At 34.0% G+C, this 24,380-nt stretch overlaps 1 protein-coding gene across 7 annotated transcripts in view; it reads left to right on the top strand.

Moving 5' to 3' along the window:
• Positions 1-24,380, top strand: part of PDS5B (PDS5 cohesin associated factor B) — a 193,367-nt gene that overhangs the window by 84,563 nt on the left and 84,424 nt on the right. For all 7 annotated transcript variants that reach the window (XM_078070475.1, XM_078070474.1, XM_078070476.1 and 4 more), the window contains exons 8-13: positions 2,024-2,164; positions 7,358-7,473; positions 10,069-10,163; positions 18,741-18,886; positions 20,982-21,133; positions 22,305-22,418. In XM_078070475.1, the coding sequence (XP_077926601.1) occupies positions 2,024-2,164; positions 7,358-7,473; positions 10,069-10,163; positions 18,741-18,886; positions 20,982-21,133; positions 22,305-22,418 (764 nt within the window). The remainder of the gene's footprint in view (positions 1-2,023; positions 2,165-7,357; positions 7,474-10,068; positions 10,164-18,740; positions 18,887-20,981; positions 21,134-22,304; positions 22,419-24,380) is intronic.

Genomic DNA, 24,380 nt, shown 5'->3' with positions numbered 1-24,380 from the left:
GATATAGACACATGCAAGTTTGTTCTTTATAGTGATTCTTACATATTTAGGACTTAAATCACTGTGGTGATTATTTTAGATTATTATTTTAGGTTATTATAGAGTATTAAAAATAAAATTTGTTCTCACTTGACAAGAAACTAAAAAGCATATGTATTTTTTGAAAAGATCAAATTATCAGAAACAAAAAGTATTTAGTGACATATCAAAAAATTTTCTGAATGAATCACTTCTTGGTAATTTTATTTTTCATCGGAACTTTTTTTTTTTTTTGAGAGAGAGTGTGCATGCGTGTGAGCAAGCAGGTGGGGAGGGGCAGAGAGAGAATCTTAAGCAGGCTCCACAATGTGGGGCTCGATCTCATGACCTGAGACAAAATCAGGAGTCGGGACACTGAACCGACTGAGCCACATAGGCGCCCCAGCAATAAAGTATTTTTTAATTACTGTATGTATATGTTTTTTTTAAAAGACATGATGCTATGGTACACTTAATAGACTACAGCATTTTTTTTTAAATTTTCAAATGTGGTTTCCCCAGACTGATAAAGAGGACAATTACATCATGTGACAAGGTGACGAGATTGGAAAGGATTATTGTGGTCTTGTTAAAGGAAAGGTTAGATTTACTATTTTTTTTTTTTTTTTTTTTAAAGATTTTATTTATTTATTTGACAGAGAGAGACACAGCGAGAGAAGGAACACAAGCAGGGGGAGTGGGAGAGGGAGAAGCAGGCTTCCTGCAGAGCAGGGAGCCCGATGCGGGGCTCGATCCCAGGACCATGGGATCATGACCTGAGCCGAAGGCAGACGCTTAACGACTGAGCCACCCAGGCGCCCCTAGATTTACTATTTTTAAACAGGAAATTTATGAATGGAAACAAAGTCATTTTATTTTGAGTCTGAATGAGAATTTAGCCTTTGATGTCATTAAATTCTTTTCCTACAACATTGATAAACAAGGACAACAAACAGGTGAAGAAAGAATAGTAGAATAGAATTTGGTCTTTTCACCCCTTCATGGCTAGGTAGTTTGTACAGGTTCATAGACATAAGAAACTTCATTTAAGAATAATCTAAGAGTTAAAGCAAGCAGAAAAGACATAGAAATGTGAAATATTTGACTTTGTACTTTCCATATAGTAAGCCAGGTTGTATTAACTGTTAACTGAGAGGAGAGATCAGGGCTTATGTGGCGTAAAAAATTCTTAAACTACTTCTTCAAGGAGGCAGAAGATACTGTTGAGAATATGTGGCATATGCTCTGGGTTAACTTTTTATGAATTTGGAAGACTTTACATAGAAAGGAACTGGACCATTATGCCATGTATCTTTATCAGTTTTAGTAGTAATATGGTAGATGATCTGAATGTGGAAACTAGTTATAGCTGGTTTCTTATAGAAACAAAATTGTTCAAATTTGGATTTTCTGTGTGTGTGCGTGTGTGTATGCTTTTAATTGGATTTTAATTAGTGCTGTAAACTTTGTACATATGTACACACTGTTTATCAGAATATAAAAGAAGACAAGGATTAGAAAGAGGTTGTTTTGCATTATAAATGTAAAATTACATATTTTAAAAATGGAATCAGCCCCTTCTATGAAGGTGCAAGATTTTGTCTTTAATGCTCTTGTCTCCCATACAAGGTGAACAAGATGTGATCCCTTGACTTTAAGAAATTTATATAGTAGGGAAATTAAGACATGTACACAAATATAACCATATTACAGTATAAAATATAGTAAGTACCATAATGGGAAAAATAGTGCATTTGATAGAGTGTTGATTGATAAGCTAATTGATAAGTTAGTACAAATTATCTTTTATTGTATATGAGGTGAATTTCATGCGCAAGGTAAACTAGCCTGTAGTTGTTTTCCACTTACTGTTAAAAATGTTTTGATAACCCTAGTTTGACTTTGTGTAGAATAATGATGAATTTAATTTAATGATAATTAAGATTTTAGAAAATTCATTTTATCTATGGCATTTCTATTAATGATAAATCTTCTTTCTCATAAGTTTTTTAATCAGGTTCTGATGCTTGGGAAAACATCTATCAGCGATTTGTCAGAGCATGTCTTTGACTTAATTTTGGAGCTCTATAATATTGATAGTCATTTGCTGCTCTCAGTTTTACCCCAACTTGAATTTAAACTAAAGGTAACTATTTTAAAAATATTATGATTCTGTCAACCAGATTAGCAAAGAGCATTATTTGTTGCTTTCTAATTCTTATGGTAGTTTTAGCTGAATGCTACAGATGAAGTGGTGTATTACTGTTATTTATTTACATGTTTGTACCTTACCTCTTTGTTTATCTGCAATGCCTGGCATGGTGCCTAGCAGATAGTAGCCACTTTTTAATGATGGTATTTTCCTTCAGATAATTTCCAGATAAATTCTAGATTGTGACTAACTTTTGAGGTCTAGCTTCTTTTCAAGGCACAGTTTATAGTGGTTCCCAAGACCCCTTCATTAGGCCATAAAAATGGTTTAGGGTCTGTTACCCACATGTGAAATATTTTCCCTATGTGCATATTATCTTATGCCTATGTTGAAAGCTCTGTTACTCTTCACGTAGTTCTCTGGAATCTTTTGGTGGCATGTTCCTATTGCCTTGACATTAAATTATGCCATAAAATTGAGTTTCATTTGTAGATTTGGGGAATAGTCTTTGCTCTTTCAGATTATTACAGGAAGATTTAAAAAAGCTGGTTATAATTAATCATCTTAGATGAAACCTGATGTAACACCCAGAGAAATTCTTAAATGATTTCCATGTTATATTTCTTGTTTGTAAAAATTTTATTTGTCTCTTTCAAAACAAGAAAATAAACAATCCGTATTTGTAGTGTGAATACCCCACAAAACTAGCAAGTGATTATTCTCGTTTTATTCTGGGGTGTATTTTTGGTGTATTTCTCCAGTGAACCACTTGATTCACTGGCCTGCCTGACCCATATTTTCCCATGTAGTTAGCAGTTTTGATGAGGCAGAAGGCAGTCATACTTTTAATTTTTTTATTGGTCTGATTTTCTTTTTTTTGTTTGTTTTTTAAAGATTTTATTTATTTATTTGACAGAGAGGTAGAGAGCACAAGTAGGCAGAGCAGCAGGCAGAGGGAGAGGGAGAAGCAGGCTCCCCACTGAGCAAGGAGCCTGATGCGCGGGGCTCCATCCCAGGATCCTGAGATGACCTGAGCCGAAGGCAGACGCTTAACCGACTGAGTCACCCAGGCGCCCCGGTCTGATTTTCTTTAATAAAAATAGTGAATACTGTAAGAAATATAAAAGTAAGGAATTATCATCCCTGTTTTCAGCAACTTTAACATCTAGCACAGAAGAGGAAAAAAATTCAGATTTAATAAGCCAGATATTGTAAGTGTGCTAAGATAAAGAACAACATGACAAAGGAAACATAGAAACATATAGTTAGGAAGTTACTGGGTGAATTTGTGGAACACAAAGAATTTTATAGTTGGATAGTGGCATAAAGTAAGTTTAAATCATCCCTGGCTGCACATTAGAATCTTCACCTGTGGAGCCTTAGTAAACAAACAGATGTCCGGGCATTAAACCAGAGGAGTTGTTTTGATCAGAATTTTTGGCAGTAGAATCCAGTTCACTTTTTGTGTTTGTTTTTTGTTTTGTTTTGTTTGGTTTTTTGGTTTTTTTAGAGCTTTAGAGGTCATTTTTTTAGATTGTTTTATTTTTCTTTTTGTAATAGCTTTATCCAAATATTCACATACCATAAAAATCACCCATTTAAAGTATACAATTCATTATTTTTTAACATATTCACAGAGTCATGCAACTGTCATGACAATTAATTTTAGAACATTTTTATCATCTCCCAAAAGAAATCTTATATTAGTGGTGACCTTCCATTCCCCCAGGAACCCCAGCTCAAGACAATCACTAATTTACTTTCTTTCCCTATAGATTACCTATTCTAGACATTTTTATAAATGGGACCATAGCATATGTAGTCTTTTGTGACTGCAGTCTTTAACTTAGCATAAAGTTTTCATGGTTCTTCCATGTTGCAGTTTGTGTCAGTAATTCATTCTTTTTTATTGCTAAATCATATTTCATTGTATGGATATACCATATTTTATCAGTTGATGGACATTATGTTGTTTCCACCCTTTGCTATTATAAATAATGCTGCTATGTATTATGAATAGTGCTATTATGAATAGTCATGGACAGATTTTTTTTAAATTTAAATTCAATTAATTAACATATAATGTATTATTGGTTTCGGAGGTAGAGGTCAGTGATTCATCAGTCTTCTATAATACCCAGTGCTCATTACATCACATGCTCTCCTTAATGTCCATCACCCTGTTACCCCATCCCTCCAGCTCCCTCCCCTCCAGCAACCCTCAGTTTGTTTCCTATGATTAAGAGTCTTTTATAGTTTGTCTCCCTCTCTGGTTTCATCTTGTTTTATTTTTTCCTCTTTTGGGAGAAGATATTGGCAAATGACATATCAGATAAAGGGCTAGTACCCAAAATCTATAAAGAACTTATCAAACTCAGCACCCAAAGAACAAATAATCCAAGAAATGGGCAAAAGATATTTCTCCAAAGAACACATCCAAATGGCCAACAGACACATGAAAAAATGCTCAACATTACTTGGCATCAGGGAAATACAAATCAAAACCACAATGAGATACCACCTCACACCAGTCAGAATGGCTAAAATTAACAAGTCCGGAAACAACAGATGTTGGCGAGGATGCGGAGAAAGGGGAGCCCTCCTACGCTGTTGATGGGAATGTAAGCTGGTGCAGCCACTCTGGAAAACAGTATGGAGGTTCCTCAAAAAGTTGAAAATAGAGCTACCCTACAACCCAGCAATTGCCCTACTGGGTACTTACCCCAAAGATACAAATGTAGTGATCCGAAGGGGCACCTGCACCCCAATGTTTATAGCAGCAGTGTCTACAATAGCCAAACTGGAAAGAGCCCAGATGTCCAACAAAAGATGAATGCGTAAAGATGATGTGGTATATATACACAGTGGAATAGTACTCAGCCATCAAAAAAATGAAATCTTGCCATTTGCAATGACGTTGATAGAACTAAGAGGGTATTATGCTAAGTGAAATAAGTCAGAGAAAAAAAGTATCATATGAACTAACTGATATGTGGAATTTAAGAAACAAAACAGAGGATCATAGGAGAAGAGAGGAAAAAATAAAACCAGATGAATCCAGAGAGGGAGACAAACCACAAGAGACTCGTAATCATGGGAAACAAACCTGTTTTACTATTATTTTTATTTTTTTCCTCCAAATTTTTATTTAAATTCTAGGTAACATATAGTGTAATATTGGTTTCAGGAGTAGAATTTAGTGATTCATGATTTAGATACAATATCCAGTGCTCATAAGAACAAGTACCCTCCTGAATACCCATCCCCCATCTAGCCCATCCCCCACCCATCTTCCTCCATTAACCCTCAGTTTGTTCTGTCATTAAGAGTTTCTTATGGTTTGCTTCCCTCTCTCTCTTTTTTTTTCTCCTTCCCGTATGTTCATCTGTTTTATTTCCTAAATTCCAGATATGAGTGAAACCATATGGTATTTGTCTTTCTCTGACTGATTTATTTCACTTAGCATAATACACTCTAGCTCCATTCACATCATTGCATTTGTCAAGGTTTCATTCTTTTTGATGACTGGGTAATATTCCTCTGTGTGTGTGTGTGTGTGTGTGTGTGTGTGTGTGTGTGTGTGTGTGTACATATACCACATTTAGAGGTTATTCTGATGTGCCCCCAGGGTTGAAAAGTACTTATTTAGAGGAATAATGAGAGAAATAATAGAGATGAGTTAGGTCATATTATGGGAGCTCTTAATGCTAGGCTGAGGCATTGGTTTAAAAAAAAAAAAAAAGAAAAGGTGTACAGTGTCTTCGTAGCACTTTGAGTATCGGTGTTTTTTGATATGGTCACATTTTATGTTCAGGTGTAGTATTGTGGTTGGCTCAGTCATTTAACCATTGTGTCATTTGTTAGAGGTACCAAAATCAATAATAAAATTGAGTTCTTTTCCTGACTTGTTAATTTCAGCCATTCTGACTGGTGTGAGGTGGTATCTCACTGAGATTTTGATTTGGATTTCCCTGATGCCGAGCGACGTTGAGCACTTTTTCATGTGTCTGTTGGCCATTTGGATGTCTTCTTTGGAAAAATGTCTGTTCATGTCTTCTGCCCATTTCTTGATTGGATCATTTGTTCTTTGGGTGTTGAGTTTAAGAAGTTCTTTATAGATTTTGGATACTAGCCCTTTATCTGATATGTCATTTGCAAATATCTTCTCCCATTCTGTCGGTTGTCTTTTGGTTTTGTTGACTGTTTCTTTTGCTGAGGGTTGCTGGAATGGTGGGGGGTGGGAGGGATGGGGTGGCTGGGTGATAGACACTGGGGAGGGTATGTGCTATGGTGAGCACTGTGAACTGTGCAAGACTGTTGAATCACAGATCTGTACCTCTGAAACAAATAATACAATATATGTTAAAAAAAAAAAAAAAGATAGCAGGAGGGGAAAAATGAAGGGGGGGAAATCGGAGGGGGAGACAAACCATGAGAGACGATGGACTCTGAGAAACAAACTGAGGGTTCTAGAGGGGAGGGGGTGGGAGGATGGGTTAGCCTGGTGATGGGTATTAAGGGGGGCATGTTCTGCACAGAGCACTGGGTGTTATACACAAACAATGAATCATGGAACACTACATCAAAAACTAATGATGTAATGTATGGTGATTAGCATAACAATAAAAATTTTAAAAAATTGAGTTCTTGTCTCCATGCTACCCATAATAGAGTAAATAAAGCAGAAATTAGTTTTCGCACGTGCAAGGCTTCATCGTATTGTTGAACTCCATTATGAATCTGGTATGTGTAGGTGAACTGATTCTCCTTTTGGGAGACTTCACATATTTACTTCTACAAAGAGCTTAACCAGTACAATGATACAGAATTTTCTGTTTACTGTAGGCCTGGCCTCTCCGTGTCTGTTTGTAAAAACCACAGTTTTTCAGAGGTTTGCAGAGCTTTCATGTGTAGTTAGTTTTTGAATTTGACTGTGAATGGAAATAAGCCTCAAATTTAAGAGGGGCCTCTAACATTTAATCGAACTTTGGGATGTATATTCATGTAGGAAGTATGCTTTAACAAGATGATTAATTATTTATTTTTTGCAAAGTATGTTGAGCATTTTTTTTCCATCTGGAGTTCATGAAAGTTTTTCTGTGGAATTGGGTGATGAGGAAAATCATGGGAAAATTATAATGACAATATCTACCTGATGGTTTTAAAGCTGTTTGTGTTTTGTTTTAGAGCAACGATAATGAGGAACGCCTACAAGTTGTTAAACTACTGGCAAAAATGTTCGGTGCGAAGGATTCAGAATTAGCTTCTCAAAACAAACCACTTTGGCAGTGTTACTTGGGCAGGTATATGATTTTGGTGTCCTTTTTAAAAGTAATATATGATTCTGTCTATTTATATTATTTAAAAATGTCATCCATATTTAATATTTTCCTGAAATTATAAAAATGAAGGTTTTATATTTTGAAATTTTTGAGTGTTAGTACTGATTGGCCATATTTACAATTTCCCTTTCTCTTTTCATCTTATTTTGCTCTTAGTAATTTTTGAAAGATGATATGCTTAAAAAGCTATCTCAAAAAGTATTATAATCATGAAATTAAAATGTGTTATTACATAGAAGTGATTCATTCCATCTGAAAATAAATCATTGTGAGCTATTATAAGGACAAGGGTATCTACAGAATGAATAAATAAATGATATGTATGTCTTCCTCCTAACCTCCTTTGTACATTTCTCTTTTAAAGGAAGTGATAACCTGGGTTCCATATATGCTTTTAATGTCCACAAACCTGAAATTGGTTGCAAAATTTTGAGTGTGTTTGTATATTTCTTTTTTTCTATGAGAAGAGTTCATTTCATTATGTTTCTAAAGGTATCCCTGACCTTGAATATATTAAAACCACTTAAAGTGCCCTGGCTGAAACCTACTTTGACCCAGAAGATAAAGGAGAATTTTTTTCCTCTGCTTAAATTTTTCTCATAACAAATAATGCAATTAAGTCACAAATAGGATTTAAAAACTTACTTTCTTTTCATATTGAAATATTTGCATGTTATAACCAGTTTTCTTTCTATCTTAATACTAGAACTGTCAATGATTATAATAAATTTATTCTCTTTTGGCCTTATTTTTCTAATTTGTTAAATGAAGTATAAAATTTTATAAATGCTTGCTAAGTGCTAAATTCTTAATCTGATTTCTTATCTCTTATGTAGCTCAATAATATTTGACAAGGTGCGTTAAATAAATAAATTTTAGCCTGTTGTCATTTTGAGTTTGATTTCTAGACTTTTTTCCTTTAAATACACTGGAAAGTTCTTGGGCAGTAGAGCAGAATAGCTTACATGTTTAATTAAATTGTACCACTCAATTTAAAGTCCACTTAATGTGGTAAAACAAAAATACAGTTTTTACTTATAGACATTTACTATATCTTTAAATCAGGACTTGGATTACCCAGACTTTATTTTATAGGTTAAAATTTGTCACATTTCCATTACATTGTAATTTTTCCTTTCCTTTTAAACTTAATGACCTAAAACTGAAACTCACAGATTATTATCACTTTTAAGGAGCTAGAGTATTTTTTAAAGAGGTCTTATTATATTTATTTATAATGGTTAAATGGTACATGTTTAGTTGAAAAATGGTAAAGTACATAGGGATGGAGTACTTAGATTCAAAACACTCTGGAAACTTTATATGAGACCATAGGCTAAATGTCATAACTTTTTTTTGAGTATACTTCATAGAGCATTTTTTTCTTATAATAAGCTTTTATGAATAATTTGGCACTTATTTTGAAGATTTTTTTCTCCTTTATAATACTAAATTTGTTATGGTATTGGGTGATAGAAGATTTGGAAACCTTTTGATATTACAGAATAAGATATATGAAAATATTGAATGGAAAATTCTCACTTTACTTTGGTGTTTTTGTTGTTACTTAACAAGATTTTTTTAAAAATCACTCTTTTGTAGTCCAGGATGAACTAATGTATATAGGCTTTCAACAACAATGGTTTAGAGACAACTAGGCATCATGGGCTTTATGATGGAGGAACAGGATTCCATCTATGAAATAATCTTGCTAAAACAGTGAATCTGGATATGATTAAGTATCTAGATCTAACAGTTTGTAAGATTTAGGAGAGAAGGGGAGCCTATTAATTGAAACCAGGATAATACAGATTAGCAAAATCTAAACTGTGGAAAAACACTACATACACAAACACAGAACAGTTGCTTCACCAAATAAATTATAAGGAGAAAAAAGATGGAGGAGAAATACGAAATTAAAAGATAATTAAATAACATGTCTTTCAAAGAGTTTTGATATTTTAGAGATATATACTAAGATATTTACTTCTTCATGTAAAAATTGGCTTTGGTATTAGTGGAAATGTGATGGTTACCTGGATAGGAGTTAATTTGGGCTCAGTTTTTGAGTCATGTAAAATAATACGGGGTTTAGTGCAAGATCTGCCACACTTTTGTGAATGCCCTACATTTAAGAAAGAATACTTTGAAGAAAGTATTTCTTTTCAGACATAGTTTGGGATTTATATAATGTACCTATGACCTATGCACACACATAGGCTTATAAAAACATACATATTTAAAAGAATAATATTTATAGGAAAAATCTTGTCATTCTAATTTTTGTGCTTCAGCCAAATGTGTATTGTTTATACATGCTTCTTAAAAGTACATAGTTCTCACAGAGGTTGTCCTGGTTTAATATAGACATTCTAAAGCATTCATAAATATATAGCTTATCAAAACTTTGTTGAAATAGTCTAGCTTTGCTTTGAATTATTCTACATAACTTTTTTTTTCTTTTAATTAGAGAAATAAGTATAAATTGAGTATAGATTAAACACATAATTGTTTCTCTTATTTTAAAGATCATTCTGTGCCTTTATATTTTATCAGGTTTAATGACATCCATGTACCAATCCGCCTGGAATGTGTGAAGTTTGCTAGTCATTGTCTCATGAACCATCCTGATTTAGCAAAGGACTTAACAGGTATTACATACCCATAATAGCAAATATGCCTAGATGTTCTTTGATGAAAAAAATCAGTTTTATGTATATGGGGAGAAAAAAATCCTGTTTTTTGGTTACTGTGATGGGTAAAGTCATCTTCTTTCAATTCATCATCCCGGAAGTTACACTCTGAAGGCTAGAAGTTTTACTCCTTATACCTATTAGTCTAGAAACACCTATTAAAAGTCAGTTTACCAGAAGCAATATGAGTTTTTTAGTTTAAGAACAATTCTAAAGATATTTCAGGTATTTGGATTTGAACTTGACTTTGATGTTCTTTTGTTTTTTAATGTTTTGAGAACTTAGGTAAGCATCATTAATTTGTAAACTATGCTAAATGGAGGTAACTTTTCTGAAATCTGTATAATTACAAGGCATTTCAGAAATTTGCATTTTTGGGCGCCTGGGTGGCTCAGTCGTTAAGCATCTGCCTTCGGCTCAGGTCATGGTCCCAGGGTCCTGGGATCGAGTCCCACATCGGGCTCCCCCCTCGGCAGGAAGCCTGCTTCTCCCTTTCCCACTCCCCCTGCTTGTGTTCCTGCTCTCGCTCTCTCTCTCTGTGTCAAATAAATAAAATCTTTAAAAAAAAAAAAAAAAAAAAAAAGAAATTTGCATTTTTGTACTAATAAGGATATCATGTATTTGAATATTGCTCCTCTATTAATTTTTTTTATTTTCTTCTTTTTTTTTTAAAGATTTTATTTATTTAGGGATGCCTGGGTGGCTCAGTTAGTTAAATGTCTGCCTTTGGCTCAGGTCATGATCCCAGCCAGGGTCCTGGAATGGAGTCCCACATCGGGCTCCTTGCTCAGCGGGGAGCCTGCTTCTCCCTCTGCCTGCCACTGCTTGTGCTTGCGCTCTTTCTCTGACAAATAAATAAATAAAATCTTAAAAAAAAAAAAGATTTTATTTATTAATTTGAGAAAGAGCGCAAGCGAGAGAGCACGAGTGAGGGGGAGGGGTAGAAGGGGAGGGAGAAGCAGGCTCCCCACTGAGCAGGGAGCCCCATGGGCGGGGCTTAATCCCAGGACCCCAGGATCATGACCTGAGCTGAAGGCAGAGGTTTAACCGACTGAGCCACCCAAGTGCCGTTAATTTTTTTTTAAATTAGGAAATTGTTCAGAAAATACAGATGACTATAGTAGCCACTATGTCTTCTTCAGAAATGTTAGCATTTTGCTGTATTTGCTTAAGAGATTTTAAAAAAAGAAAATAAATTGTAGATGTAGTTGAAATGCCTCTCAAACTATTCTTCCTATTTCCACAGACGGTAGCTACTCCACTAAATTTGGTCTGCATCCTGTTTGTTTTTCTACCTACGTCACATGTATATTTGTCCATAAGTGATATATAGTATTGTTACGTGCTTTAAAAATTTTATTGAAATGGCATCATTTGAATTTGATGGAGTTGAACTTTCGTACTATCTTATGTTTTTTATTTCCATGCTTCTTGCTTTTCTTTTTTTTTTTCTGTTTTCCTCTTTTCTGCTTAATTGATTAATTTTCTTTGTTTTCATTTTTCCTTTTTTCCCCTGTGGGCTTGGAAGTTAACATTCGCTTTTGTGCTTTTACTGCATAATTGATTAATGAAGTCGAAAGTTAATCAGAACTCTAGCTTCTTTCTGAGCAATCAAGGAACCTTGAAAGCTTTAACGCTGCATGTTCTCTTCCCATCGTTTACATTATTGTTTGTTATTAGTTATTCACTCTTTTTAAAACTTTACCAACTTGTAGTACATTTTTAAATGATTTTTTTTATGGTCTTTGTTTACAGTTGCTTCTTAAATCTTCCTACTTCCTTCTGAGTTTCTTTTGATAAAATGATAAAGTGTATTCTTTCATAATATTTTTAACAATAGTTTGTCATAGTAATGCTTTCAGGTTTTGTTGAATTTCTACCAGTTAGGTTTAAACAGCAGGTATTTCTCACTTTCATCATTTTTGGGGGTGATATCCTGCGTGGAACCCCCTACCTGCCCACTCACATCTGAATTTGGACTGCTTGGTCTTTGAGCTTCTACTTTATAGCATTGATCTTCAGAGGATCTGTTTTCCTCCCTCTTTCGTCTCCTTCCTCTCTTACTTTCCTTTCATTCTCTTTTGTGTGTGTGTGTGTCTGTGTCTGTGTCTGTTTCTCCTTCTTCCTCCTCCTCTTTTCCCCTGGATGTTCCTTTTACTGTAACATTCTATTCTTGTGTTATTGATGCACTGTTTTCTGAAAAAATTAATGATAGTATTTTAGAGAACTTTTTTTTCCCTACAAAATGTTGTTTTAGTTAACTTATTTTTCCCACATGCTTTTGTCTGTATTTTCCATGTTAGAGGCTTTCCTCAAATGCTTGTCAATCGGTAGCTCTATGCTTATAATTAAGAGTAGAGGACTAAAAAAGAGCTGTTTAGAAAGCCATGAATATTTGGATGGGATTGCTGCTGACTCTGAACTTCGATTTAGGGTGATCAGGGTGGGTTGTTTGTTAGCAAACCTTTAGTTTAAATACTTCTCTTGAACTAGTCAAATTCTCCACTGAAGAGTATCCTATCAGGAGTTTAAAAGTCTAGTTGCTGGTGTCTTTGGGACTCCTGTATTATTACTTTATTCTTTTTTATTATTGAATGGTATTGATGATAATTTGTTTATCCACTTTTTTGCTTGATGAGTTTCTGGGTTGTTTTTGATTTGGGGCTATTAAGATTACTCTGAGTATTGTTACAAGTGTTTCTACGGATTTATGCTTTTGTTTCTCTTTGTAACTACTTAAGAGTGAAATTGCTAGTCATAGGGTAAATACATGTTTAATTTTATAAGAAATGACTAAGCTCTCCATATTAGCTGTACTATTTTCCACTTGCACTAGAAATGTTTGAAAGTTCCAGTTCTTCAGTGTTCTTGTCATTTTGAATCATAAGTCTTTTTGATTATCATCATTCTCATAGGTCTTGCTGTTTTGTTATGGTTTTAATTTGCATTCTCCTGATGACTAATGAGATTGAGTATCTTTTTATGTGTGTATTGATACTTCTTTTATGAGGTGGTGTCTGTTTAAATTTTAAATCCATCTTTTAACAATTGGCTTGTTTTTCTTGTTGATTTGTAGTAGTCAGTATATAGTCTGGATCTTTTTTGAAGTATTAAAAACTTAAGTAATTTTCCCAAAGTCAGAACTTTAATGCAAAGTTTGTTGTTAGCTAAATAATAGCTGTTTTGATTTTTTTTATAGCTATCTAAAATACATTTTAGATGTGAATAATTTCACCAATAACCTTTTAAGTCCTTACCATTGTTTGGATTGTTTGGATGTTTACCAAAAGATAGTATGTAGTTTTATTTTTTTATGAAACATTTATGTTGTTATATGACATATAACTACTTTTCTACTTTTCAGCCTCTGGGCACATTTTAATTTTTTTTTCTGTAATTTCCGTCACTTATTTCACCTATCCCCCCACCCACCTTCCCTCAGGTAACCATCAGTTTGTTCTCTATAGTTGAGTCTGTTTCTTGGTTTGTCTCTCTCTCTCTCTGTTATTTTTTTCCTTTGCCCATCTGTTTTCTTAAATTCCACATATGAGCGAGATCATATGGTATTTGTCTTTCTCTGACTGATTTCACTTAGCATTATATTCTCTAGTTTTATCCATGTTGTTGCAAATGGCAAGATTTCATTCCTTTTTATGGCTGAATAATATTCCACTGTATGTATTCTGGAATACAGTGGAGTGTGTGTGTGTGTGTGTGTGTGTGAGAGAGAGAGAGAGAGAGAGAGAGAGAGAGAGAGAGATATCACCACTTCTTCATCCATCTATGGATGGACACTTGGGCTTTTTCCTCAGCTTGGGTATTGTATGTAAATAATGTTGCAGTAAATAGGGGTGCATGTATCCCTTTGAATTAGTGTTTTTGTATTCTTTGGGTGAGTACCCAGTAGTGCAATTACTGGCTTGAAGAGTAGTTCTATTTTTAACTTTTTGAGGAAATTCCATACTATTTTCCGGAGTGGCTGCACCAGTTTGCATTCCCATTAACAGTGCAAGAGGGTTTCCCTTTCTCCACATCCTCACCAATACCTGTTGTTTCTTGTGTTGTTGATTTTAGCCGTTCTGACAGGTGTGAGATGATGCCTCATTGTAGTTTTGACTTGCATTTCCCTAATGATGAGTGATTTAAGCATCTTTTCATGTGTCTTTTGGCCATCTGTTTGTCTTTGGAAAAATGTCTGTTCATGTCTCCTGTCCATTATTTAAATATTGAATTATTTGGCGTTTTTTTTTATGTTGAGTTGTATCAGTTCTTTATATATTTTGGGTACTAACCCTTTATCAGATATGTCGTTTACCACTATCTTCTCCTCTTCTCTAGATTGTCTTTTAGTTTTGTTGGTTGTTTTCTTTGCTATGCAGAAGCTTTTAATTTTGATGTAGTCCCAATAGTTTATTTTTGCTTTTGTTTCCCTGACCTTGGGAGACATATCTAGAAAAATGTTGTTATGGCCAGTGTCAGAGAAATTACTACCTGTTCTCTCTTCAAGGATTTTTATTGTTTCAGGTCTCACATTTAGGTCTTTAATCCATTTTGAGTTTATTTTTGTATATGGTGAAAGAAAGTGGTCTAGTTTCATTCTTTTGCAATGTAGCTGTCCAGTTTTCTCAACTCCATTTGTTGGAGAGACTGTCTTTTTTCCATTGGATATTCATTTCTCCTTTGTCAAAGATTAATTGATCATGTAAGTGTGGGTTTATTTCTGGGTTTTCTATTCTGTTCCATTGATCTATGTGTTTATTTTTATGCCAGTACCATACTGTTTTAATTCTGCCATTTTGTAATATAACTTGAAGTCTGGAATTGTGATACCTCCGGTTTTGTTTTTCTTTTTCAAGATTCCTTTGGCTGGTTGAGGTCTTTTGTAATTCCATGCAAATTTTAGGATTGTTTGTTCTAGTTTTGTGAAAAATGCTGGCATTTTGATAGGAATTGTACTAAATCTGTAGATGGCTTTAGATGGTACAGACATTTTAACGGTATTTGGTCTTCCAACCCATGAGCATGGAATATCTATTTCTTTGTGTCATCTTGAATTGATTTCATCAGTGTTTTTATAGTTTCTAGAGTACAGGTTTTTACTTCTTTGGTTAAGTTTATTCCTAGATATTTTATTGTTTCTGGTGCAATTTTAAATGGGATTGTTTTCTTAATTTCACTTTCTGCTGCTTCATTATTAGCATATAAGAATGCAACAGATTTCTGTACAGTGATTTTGTATCCTGTGACTTTACTGAGTTCATTTATCAGTTCTGGTGGTTTTTTGGTGGAATCTTTAGGGTTTTCTATGTATAGTATGTCATCTGCAGATAGTGAAAGTTTTACTTCTTTATCCATTTGGATGCCTTTTATTTATGTCGTCTGATTGCTGTGGCTAGGACTTCTCAGTACTATTTTGAATAAAAGCGGTGGAAAAGGACATCCTTGTCTTGTTCCTGACCTGAGGGGAAAAGCACTGATTTTCACCACTGAGTATGATGTTGGCTGTGGGTTTTTCATATAAGGCCTTTATCATGTTGAGGTATATTCCTTCTAGACCTACTTTGCAGAGGATTTTTATCATGAATGGATCTTGTACTTTGTCAAATGCTTTTCCTGCTTCTGCTGAAATGATCATATGATTTTTAAAAAAGATTTTATTTATTTGTGAGAGAGAGAGAGAGAGTATGAACAGGGGGGAGCATCAGAGGGAGAGGGAGAAGCAGACTCCCTGCTGAGCAGGGAGCCCAATGCAGGGTTGATCCCAGGACCCTGAGATTATGACCTGAGCCGAAGGCAGACGCTTAACTGACTGAGCCACTCACGCACCCTTGATCATCTGATTTTTATCCTTTCTTTTATTGATGTGATGTATCACGTTAATTGTTTTGTGAATATTGAACTGCCCTTAACATCCTCGCATCCCAGGAATAAATCCTACTTCATTGTGATGCATGATTTTTTAAATCTATTGTTGGATTCGGTTTGCTAATATTTTGTTGAGGATTTTTGCATCTATGCTCTTGAGAGATACTGACCTGTAGTATTCTTTTTTTGTGTGGTGTCTTTATCTGGTTTTGGTATCAGGGTGATACTGGCCTCATAGAATGAATTTGGAAGTTTTCCTTCCTCTTCTATTTTTTTGGGATAGTTTGAGAAGAATAGGTATTAACTGTTCTTTAAATCTTTGGTAGAATTTGCCTATGAAGCTGTCTGGTCCTGGGCTTTTGTTTTTTTTGGGAGTTTTTTTTGATTACAGATTCAATTTCATTGCTGGTAATCGGTCTGTTCAAATTTTCTATTTCTCCATGCTTCAGTTTTAGTAGGTTATATGTTTCCAGGAATTTATCCATTTCTTCTAAGTTGTCCAGTTTGTTGGCATATGGGTTTCCATAATATTCTGTTATAATTGTATTGCCGTGGTGTTGGTTGTTATTTCTCATCTTTCATTAATGATTTTATTTATTTGGGTTCTCTCTCTCTTTTTTTTTTTTTTGGATGGCTAGAGATTTACAATTTTGTCGATCATTTCAAAGAATCAACTCTTGGTTTCATTGTTCTGTTCTATTGTTTTTTAAGTTTCTATATCATTTATTTCTACTCTAATCTTTATTTTTCCTTCCTTTTCCTGGATTTGGGCTTTGTTTGTTTTTCTTTTTCTAACTCTTAGCTGTAAGGTTAAGTTGTTTATTTGAGTTTTTCCTTGCTTCTTGAGGTAAGCCTGTATTGCTATAAACTGCACATTTTTTGTAGTTGGCTAAAAGATAGCTCTGAAAAACCGAGGGGTCTAACTAGTTTATATGCATATTTTCAACCATTCCTCATATTTCCAGCTGCATTCTTCATCTCTGCCTCTCTCGTTGCTTGGTGCCTTGAATTTCTAAATGTTTTCATGGTTCTTCTACCCTGGAAATGAACTTATTTATTATTTTCTTCCCTTTTTGGATTTCATCTTTTTCTTTTGTTTACAAGTCATATATCTGTCTCAGTTTTGTTGAAAAATCACTTTTGCTATGATCTTTTCTCTTGTACTTGTCCCTTTTAAAAGACATTTTCTTAGTGTTTCAGGAGTGAGCTGAGATTAATATATGTTAGACACACATGTTTGTCTTACCTTTTTTGACCTTGTGTTTGTGAGATTCATCCTTGTGCCTTCAGCCACATTTTGAGGGACCTGGCCATATTGTGAAGAGTATTATTAGCTGCTTTGTCACGCTAACTATCAAGAATTTCTTCTTTCTCTTTTGTTTTCTCTTCCTCTGCACAGTTAGGATCTATAAGTTAATAGCTCTTGTATATATCTGTTTAATATGAATGATTTGTTTCAGGGAAATTGGAATGCATCTTAAAATTGATTGTGTTGTCATTGGTTTTGTCTTGGTGGCACCTAAGTATAATATCTATTGCACTTGAAACAAGTAAAGTGAAAGATAAAACTCCTGTCTTTATCTTGGTGGGGAAATGAACTTGAGATGTATTTAACAGGCTCCATTTGAAATCAGTACTTAAAGTAACTTTCTTTACTGAGTTAGGTAAAATAACATTTCAGAAGTTTTTTTTTGGCAGCATACAGTCTTTCTCATTTTTGGAAATAGTTCCTGTTACGGAATGCTCATGGTGAAAATGCTTAAGACCTGGGCAGTGGTTTTATGGGTGTTCGCATTGTAATTATTTGTTAAACTGTCAATTTATAGGGAAGTAAATCCATTTACAATCATAAGCACTATTTGCTGTATATAGGCATGGCTAGACATATTGCTCCAAATCCAAACAATGAAATTTTAGCTTACTGGTAGTCTTAAAATAAAAAGCAGAATAATATTTTGTTATGTTCAGGTTCAATTGTGGTATCTCTTCCTTAAGCCTCTAATATATTATTACTGAAGAGTGTTAATTTTTTCTTTCAGCTTTCTTAGTGTCAGGTCAGAACTGCCATGTTTTTGACTAAATTTAAGGTCTTCCTCCAGCCACTCCTAATTGTTAAATATTTAATTTCTTCTATGTTCCCTTTGCCTTTCTTAGTCCAGTTACATGGACTTTCCTTATGGTCTTTCCTGTAACCTTATTTCTTGGTGGCTGGTATTTTAATTTTATTCTTTCCTAAACCTTACTCAGGGTTTCCCTAGTTAAGGGATAGAAGCTTGAATATTCTAGCCTTTTCCCAGTAGAACCACTTGACTTGGATATTTTAACTATTTAAACAAAAAACAGAAATGAAATGTTTAAAGTCATATACTTCTTAGTTCATTTGTATGGTTTAGTTAATGAGGTTCAGAACTCCTTAATACAACTACCCTGCCCCCCAATTGGGTAGGGGTTTTAGTACTCAGTTGCATGTAAGTAAACTACTGTATTTTAACTAATGGACTGACCTTCATTTCTGCTCCCCTTCCTCCTCTGCTTTTAATTTTCTTGAAACATTGAACCTTCTACTTAGGTTTTGTTTTGTTGTGATTTACTTACAAAGGACTTATGCAATCTTTTAAAACATTTTAGTGTTAAAGTTCCATTTTAATCAAATAAAATTTTATCTTTCAGAGTATCTTAAAGTGAGGTCACATGACCCTGAAGAAGCTATTAGACATGATGTTATTGTGTCTATAGTTACAGCTGCTAAAAAGGATATTCTTCTGGTCAACGATCACTTACTTAATTTTGTGAGAGAGAGAACTTTAGACAAACGGGTAAGTAGGAATGATAATTAGCTGTAGTAGGCTTTTACTTTGAATACTTTTAATAGTATTTCACTTGAAAATATTGAGATTTAAGTGTAATTAGCCCTTTTTAGGGGGGCATTTTAATATTTATGAGGTTTTATTTTTTATATTTTGTTAGATTTTTAAATTCAGATTATTCTCATCTTAAAAATGAGTTGGCTCTAAATGGTAGTCAGATGTTTAGCCTGGACACTAGTTTTAATAAGTGACTTATAATGGCCTCTGACACAGCTTCTTATGTTGTTGGCTCTCTTCTGTTTCTTTTCATATGGGTATCAGTTGATAGTCTTTTAGCTGGTTGTGTTATAATTTCTGTGGAGTAGAAAATAACATGTTTTCAACTTAGCACAGCTAAAACTAGCAGAACAGCATGCTTCCAGCCCTATCTTCTGTGACCCTAAACCTTTCCTCTTGAGTGAACACCCACTAGCTGCACTCAGTAATCATTGGCTTCTTAAGGAGGTGTACCATGTCTTCTTATTGTATTCATATTGCCTGGAGTATATTAGAGACTCAGTAAAGTATGTGAGTGAGTGTTCATTCCCTCCTCATCCCCAGTGCCTTTCCTTTCTGGTGTGGGTTTTACTGGATTTAGGCTTGAGTAATTTTGGTGAAGGATGAAAATCATTGATGTATTTGGGGATTAATTAGCAAAGAAAGTGGGAGGCCTGTTGGTAGTTGTGAATAGTTTTGACTATTAAATACTTTATGACATTTTAATAGTTGCTTATAAGGTTGATTGTGCTGTCTTCATCATTTAATGCTCTCTTTGGTAATGCTGGTTATGGGTAGAGAATAGATGGGCAGGAATTGCATAGTTTTCCCTCCAAATGTATAGGTATTAGGAATAACTTATTTTAACTAATAAATTTAGACTTGTCTTTATTGAATATTTCATAGGGTTTTAATGAAAGGTCCAAAAGGCATAAAGAAGGAAAAGGAGATTTGCTTCGTGGTAGGATAACAACCTCCTAAGTGTTCAAGTAGTCTTTTTCTTTGTTAGACTTGGAATTTGAGCTAAGTATCTGTGTATTGTTGGGGTCACATAAATTCACATAATTTTTGATAATCATGTTGTATTCATCATAGGGCTGCTTGGTTCATTCATACAAATATTAATTGGGTACCAAAAAATAATGGAATATATTTATGTTCTTGGCAGTATTAGAATATGCTCTATCTTTAAATTCTCCTTAAAGCAGCAGTTTGGGGAATTAGAGATAAGATAGAGAATTAGAAAGTTCCTACGAACAAATTGAATTCTTATTTTATGAGTAAGGCTTTTTGAAGTCTTTTATTTCAATATGTATCAGTGGATGGATGAGATAAGGACTGTTCTTAATCTGCTGTAAGTAATTTAAAGAAAAACTAAGAAGACTATACAATGAATGACAGACTGCAAAGAAACAAAAGAAACATCTGTGTAGCTTCATGAAGTTCTAAACATTACTAACATCTTACTGATTGTAGTGCTGTTTGTGTAAAATTAAAGAATAAACTCATCCCAAGTTAATGAAGCAGTATTAGATATATTATAACAAATATGTATTTTAAAAAATAGTTGAATATATTCCTCTTACATTTGATTCTTAAATATACAAAATGAACTGAGTGTGTTTACTCAGCATTTGATAAAACCAGTGTCATGTACCTTTAATTGAAGTATATTTAATATACACCATAAGTGGAAAAAATGTATAAGGGATAGGTCACAATTAGCTCATTCTTTGCCTTTTAAAATTTTGTAGCATACTTTCCTTTACCAATTCTAAGTGACTTTTTGTGATGGTGATTAACTTTTGTTTTTTAGGGGTAACGATGGGTTTAAGATATTAAAGCATTAGAATTCTTTATACATGTTGATATCTCTATACCTTATATAGTAGATGTATTAAAATGATAGTTGTGTTTTTTTCATAGTCATTATAAATTGATATCCAGTAACTGAGGATTGATGAAGATATATTGTGTAAAGCAACTTAAAAACAAGAAAACAGACTTTCCTGAAATATAATGTGAGCATTTTTAAATTTTAAGAAAGCGTTTTTGTTTTTACTTTAAGTGGAGAGTGCGCAAAGAAGCCATGATGGGACTTGCCCAAATTTATAAGAAGTATGCTTTACAATCAGCAGCTGGAAAAGATGCTGCAAAACAGATTTCATGGATCAAAGACAAATTGCTACACATATATTATCAAAATAGTATTGATGATCGGTAAGTTAAGGACACCATATCTAAAATACATGGTGCTTTTGGTGTATTAAGCTGTTTTGATTTGTTGTTTTAGGTAAACTGTTTTCTTTATAACTTTAAATTCTCTCAGTTTTTACTGCAAGTTAAAGGTAGTGAGTGACTAGTTTTCTTCCACCAAGCCATAAATGAAGCAGTAATGTACATATAACTTTAGGAAGGGATACAGCTTTTATGTTCATTTTTGTATACTATTTTTAAACAGAGCTGTACTTAAGAGTAGAAATGTGTAATAATTTAAATTTTATTTCATAGGTTATTTTTCAAATAAAATGTTTTCAAATAAATGAAAATAAGCCTTTTGGATTATAGACATTTTAAATAAACAGTTTCTACCAAAGGATAAAAAGACAGTTTATAATTTTATTTGAAACACATTATCTGAATATAATCTTTGTATTTTTCTATTGCAGTATAAGGTTAGATCTTGTATGGATCCTAACCCTTTAGTAGTAAATAGATCTGTGAATCCTGCTTGCAGGATTTCACTTGATTGGATTTATTTTAAATTTTTAGATCCAAATGGTCTCACCCATAATAGATGAGAATGAGAAAATTAAGAACCAGTAGGCCACCTTACAGTTTTAAAAGTTATTAGGAACTAGGACCTAGGCATCTTACGTTAACATTGAGAAACTTCATAGTTATTATTTTTATAAAATTGACATTTTTAGACTTTTTGAGTGTGCAGCATCATTGCATGGAGATTTGCATTATTATTTGCTAGTACCTTTTTTTTAACTTTTAACCAGGTCTTTTCATGATGCTTACTCCAGAAACTTGGAAGAATCTTAAAAATGTCTTTATAATTTTAACTTAGAGATGCATAGAATTTGTCATTTGGAAGGACCTGGTTTTTTAACACTTATTATTCAGATAAGGAAATTGAATCCCTCATATACACTCAGGGTCATGCAGAGGTAGTTATCTTAGCTGGGTATAGGGCTCTTGCCAGTACATCCAGCTAAATCTTTTTTCAGCCCCTCTTCTTATAGAAGGAATCATTGAGTTGAAATCTCCTCTCCATTTAGAAAGCAGAAAGTTTTTATATGTATTCTTTGTGTGTTTTGGAATTTTATATACAAATTTAATACATAAAAAAAATCATTACAATACCTTCTCTGTGTTTTTGTAGATTGCTTGTTGAACGCATCTTTGCCCAATACATGGTTCCCCACAATTTGGAAACTACAGAACGGATGAAGTGCTTATATTACTTGTATGCCACACTGGATTTAAATGCTGTGAAGTATGTTTCAAATGTCAAATTTTGTTCTTTTCATCTTTTTCAGTGTATTGGATTTTATGGGGAATAAAACCACAACTGTATTTTTAAATGTTAGCAATTTATGTAATACAAACATTGTTTAAATGGTCAGATACAATAAAATACTTGGCTATTTTTTCAAAGGTACGACTATCAACATGAGATTAACAAGGATTTTTGTAAGCAATTAAAAAACAGAGCTGATTGACATGGAATCTTTCAGGATTTGATTTTTTTCCCCAGACATTCATATTGTTGTTTCAAGAAGTATTGATGTACCTTTTTGTTTGTTTTTTTTCCTTAAGGCATTAAGGTCCATACTGAGAAAATCCTACCACCTTATTTTGACCTCATGCTCATTTGAATTTTGCTGTAGGGCAGTAGGGTACATATTTTTGTGCTGCATAGCCTCAACATAGTGTTATAGTTTGGCATACGGGTAAGCACAAATATATTTTAATGGCCATTTTTCATTCAGAAAATACTTTTGAGCACCTTTATACAGAATTGGCATTTTGGACATGGAAGAGACATTACTAATTGAATCATACTGATGGTTAGGAAATTGAAACCTAAAGATTGATTTGCTCTAGGTTTTAGAAAATGTAGGTCCTTTGCATTCCAGCAAATGTAGTTCAAGTGGGGGATTAAGGGGCATCTGGGTGGCTTAGTCGTTAAGTGTCTGCCTTTGGCTCAGGTCATGAGCCCAGGGTCCTGGAATCGAGCTCCGCATCGGGCTCCCTGCTCAGAGGGAAGCTTGCTTCTCCCTCTCCCATTCCCCCTTGCTTGTGTTCCCTCTCTCACTGTGTCTCTCTGTCAAATAAATAAATAAAATCTTAAAAAAAAAAAGGTGGGGGATTAAACGTTCAGAAATTGGAAGTCTAAGGAGCTGCATATAATTTTCATTCCTACCTCTGCTTAATGGGACTTTTGACTTCTTGCGTGAAAATTATTATATGTGCCAATTACACCTTTCATAGAAACATTGAAGAAAAAGTTGTAGAGGGGAGAATGTAAATTTCTTATTATCTGCTGTATTTCAGGCAGAGGAGTATGTATTATCAGTGGCTGCTTTTGTGCTTTAACAGCAGAATTGAGTAGTTTCAACAGAGACTGTATGTCCATAAAGCTTAAAATATTTATTATCTGGCCTTTTATAGAAAAGGTTGCCAACCCCTCGTGTGATATTTTTTCCTGTTTTTCACATGAGGAACTGAATTCCAGAGGTCAGTTAACTTGCACAAAATCACACAAGTAGTAAGAGACAGAGTCAGGATTTGAACTCTACCTGGTTCCAAAGTTCATTCTTTTTATACTGCATACAGTAAAATATATTACTACCATATTTAATTGATTTTAAAGCATACAATTGTCGTATGCTAACACCTCTAGAATTAGAGTGCATCCTTATATTCATGGTGCAATTGATGGCTTCTTGGAATGAATGAGAGTAAGATATATAGCACACTCCCCACTCCATCCCTATTTGAGACAGCCTGTGTAGGCTTCTGACTCAGCTCACCTGTCATTCATGAGTAAAAATGAAAGACACTCTTAAGCAAAAAATGGGAGTTCACCACTCATATATCCTACTTGAGAAAATTACTAAAGAATAATAATTTCTCTTGGTAAAAAAGGAAATTCAGAAGGAAGGAATAGGATGTAAGAAGTGACAAAATTTTCAAACACTTTTGCAGGTCTAAATAATGCCTATAAAAACAACAATAATAATAACAACAAAGTTTTCTTTACAAGGGAAGGAGGTGTAGATTAAAAGCTAGGTTAGCATCCTGGCTGATATTTAGCCAGCACACACTTCCTGGAACAGTATGTAAGATCTCTTGAGAGTCCCTGGGATCATCTGCCCACCCCACTTTCGCCTGTGCCTGGGCACAGCAGAAGGACTTTCAGGCCCTTGTTCTACTGCCACCTGTTCTGATTGAT

Source organism: Halichoerus grypus, chromosome 4 (assembly GCF_964656455.1).
Source record: "Halichoerus grypus chromosome 4, mHalGry1.hap1.1, whole genome shotgun sequence".
Taxonomy (NCBI): domain Eukaryota; kingdom Metazoa; phylum Chordata; class Mammalia; order Carnivora; family Phocidae; genus Halichoerus; species Halichoerus grypus.
Note: the sequence above shows the minus strand (reverse complement) of the source record. Positions and strands in the feature narration are given on the sequence as shown.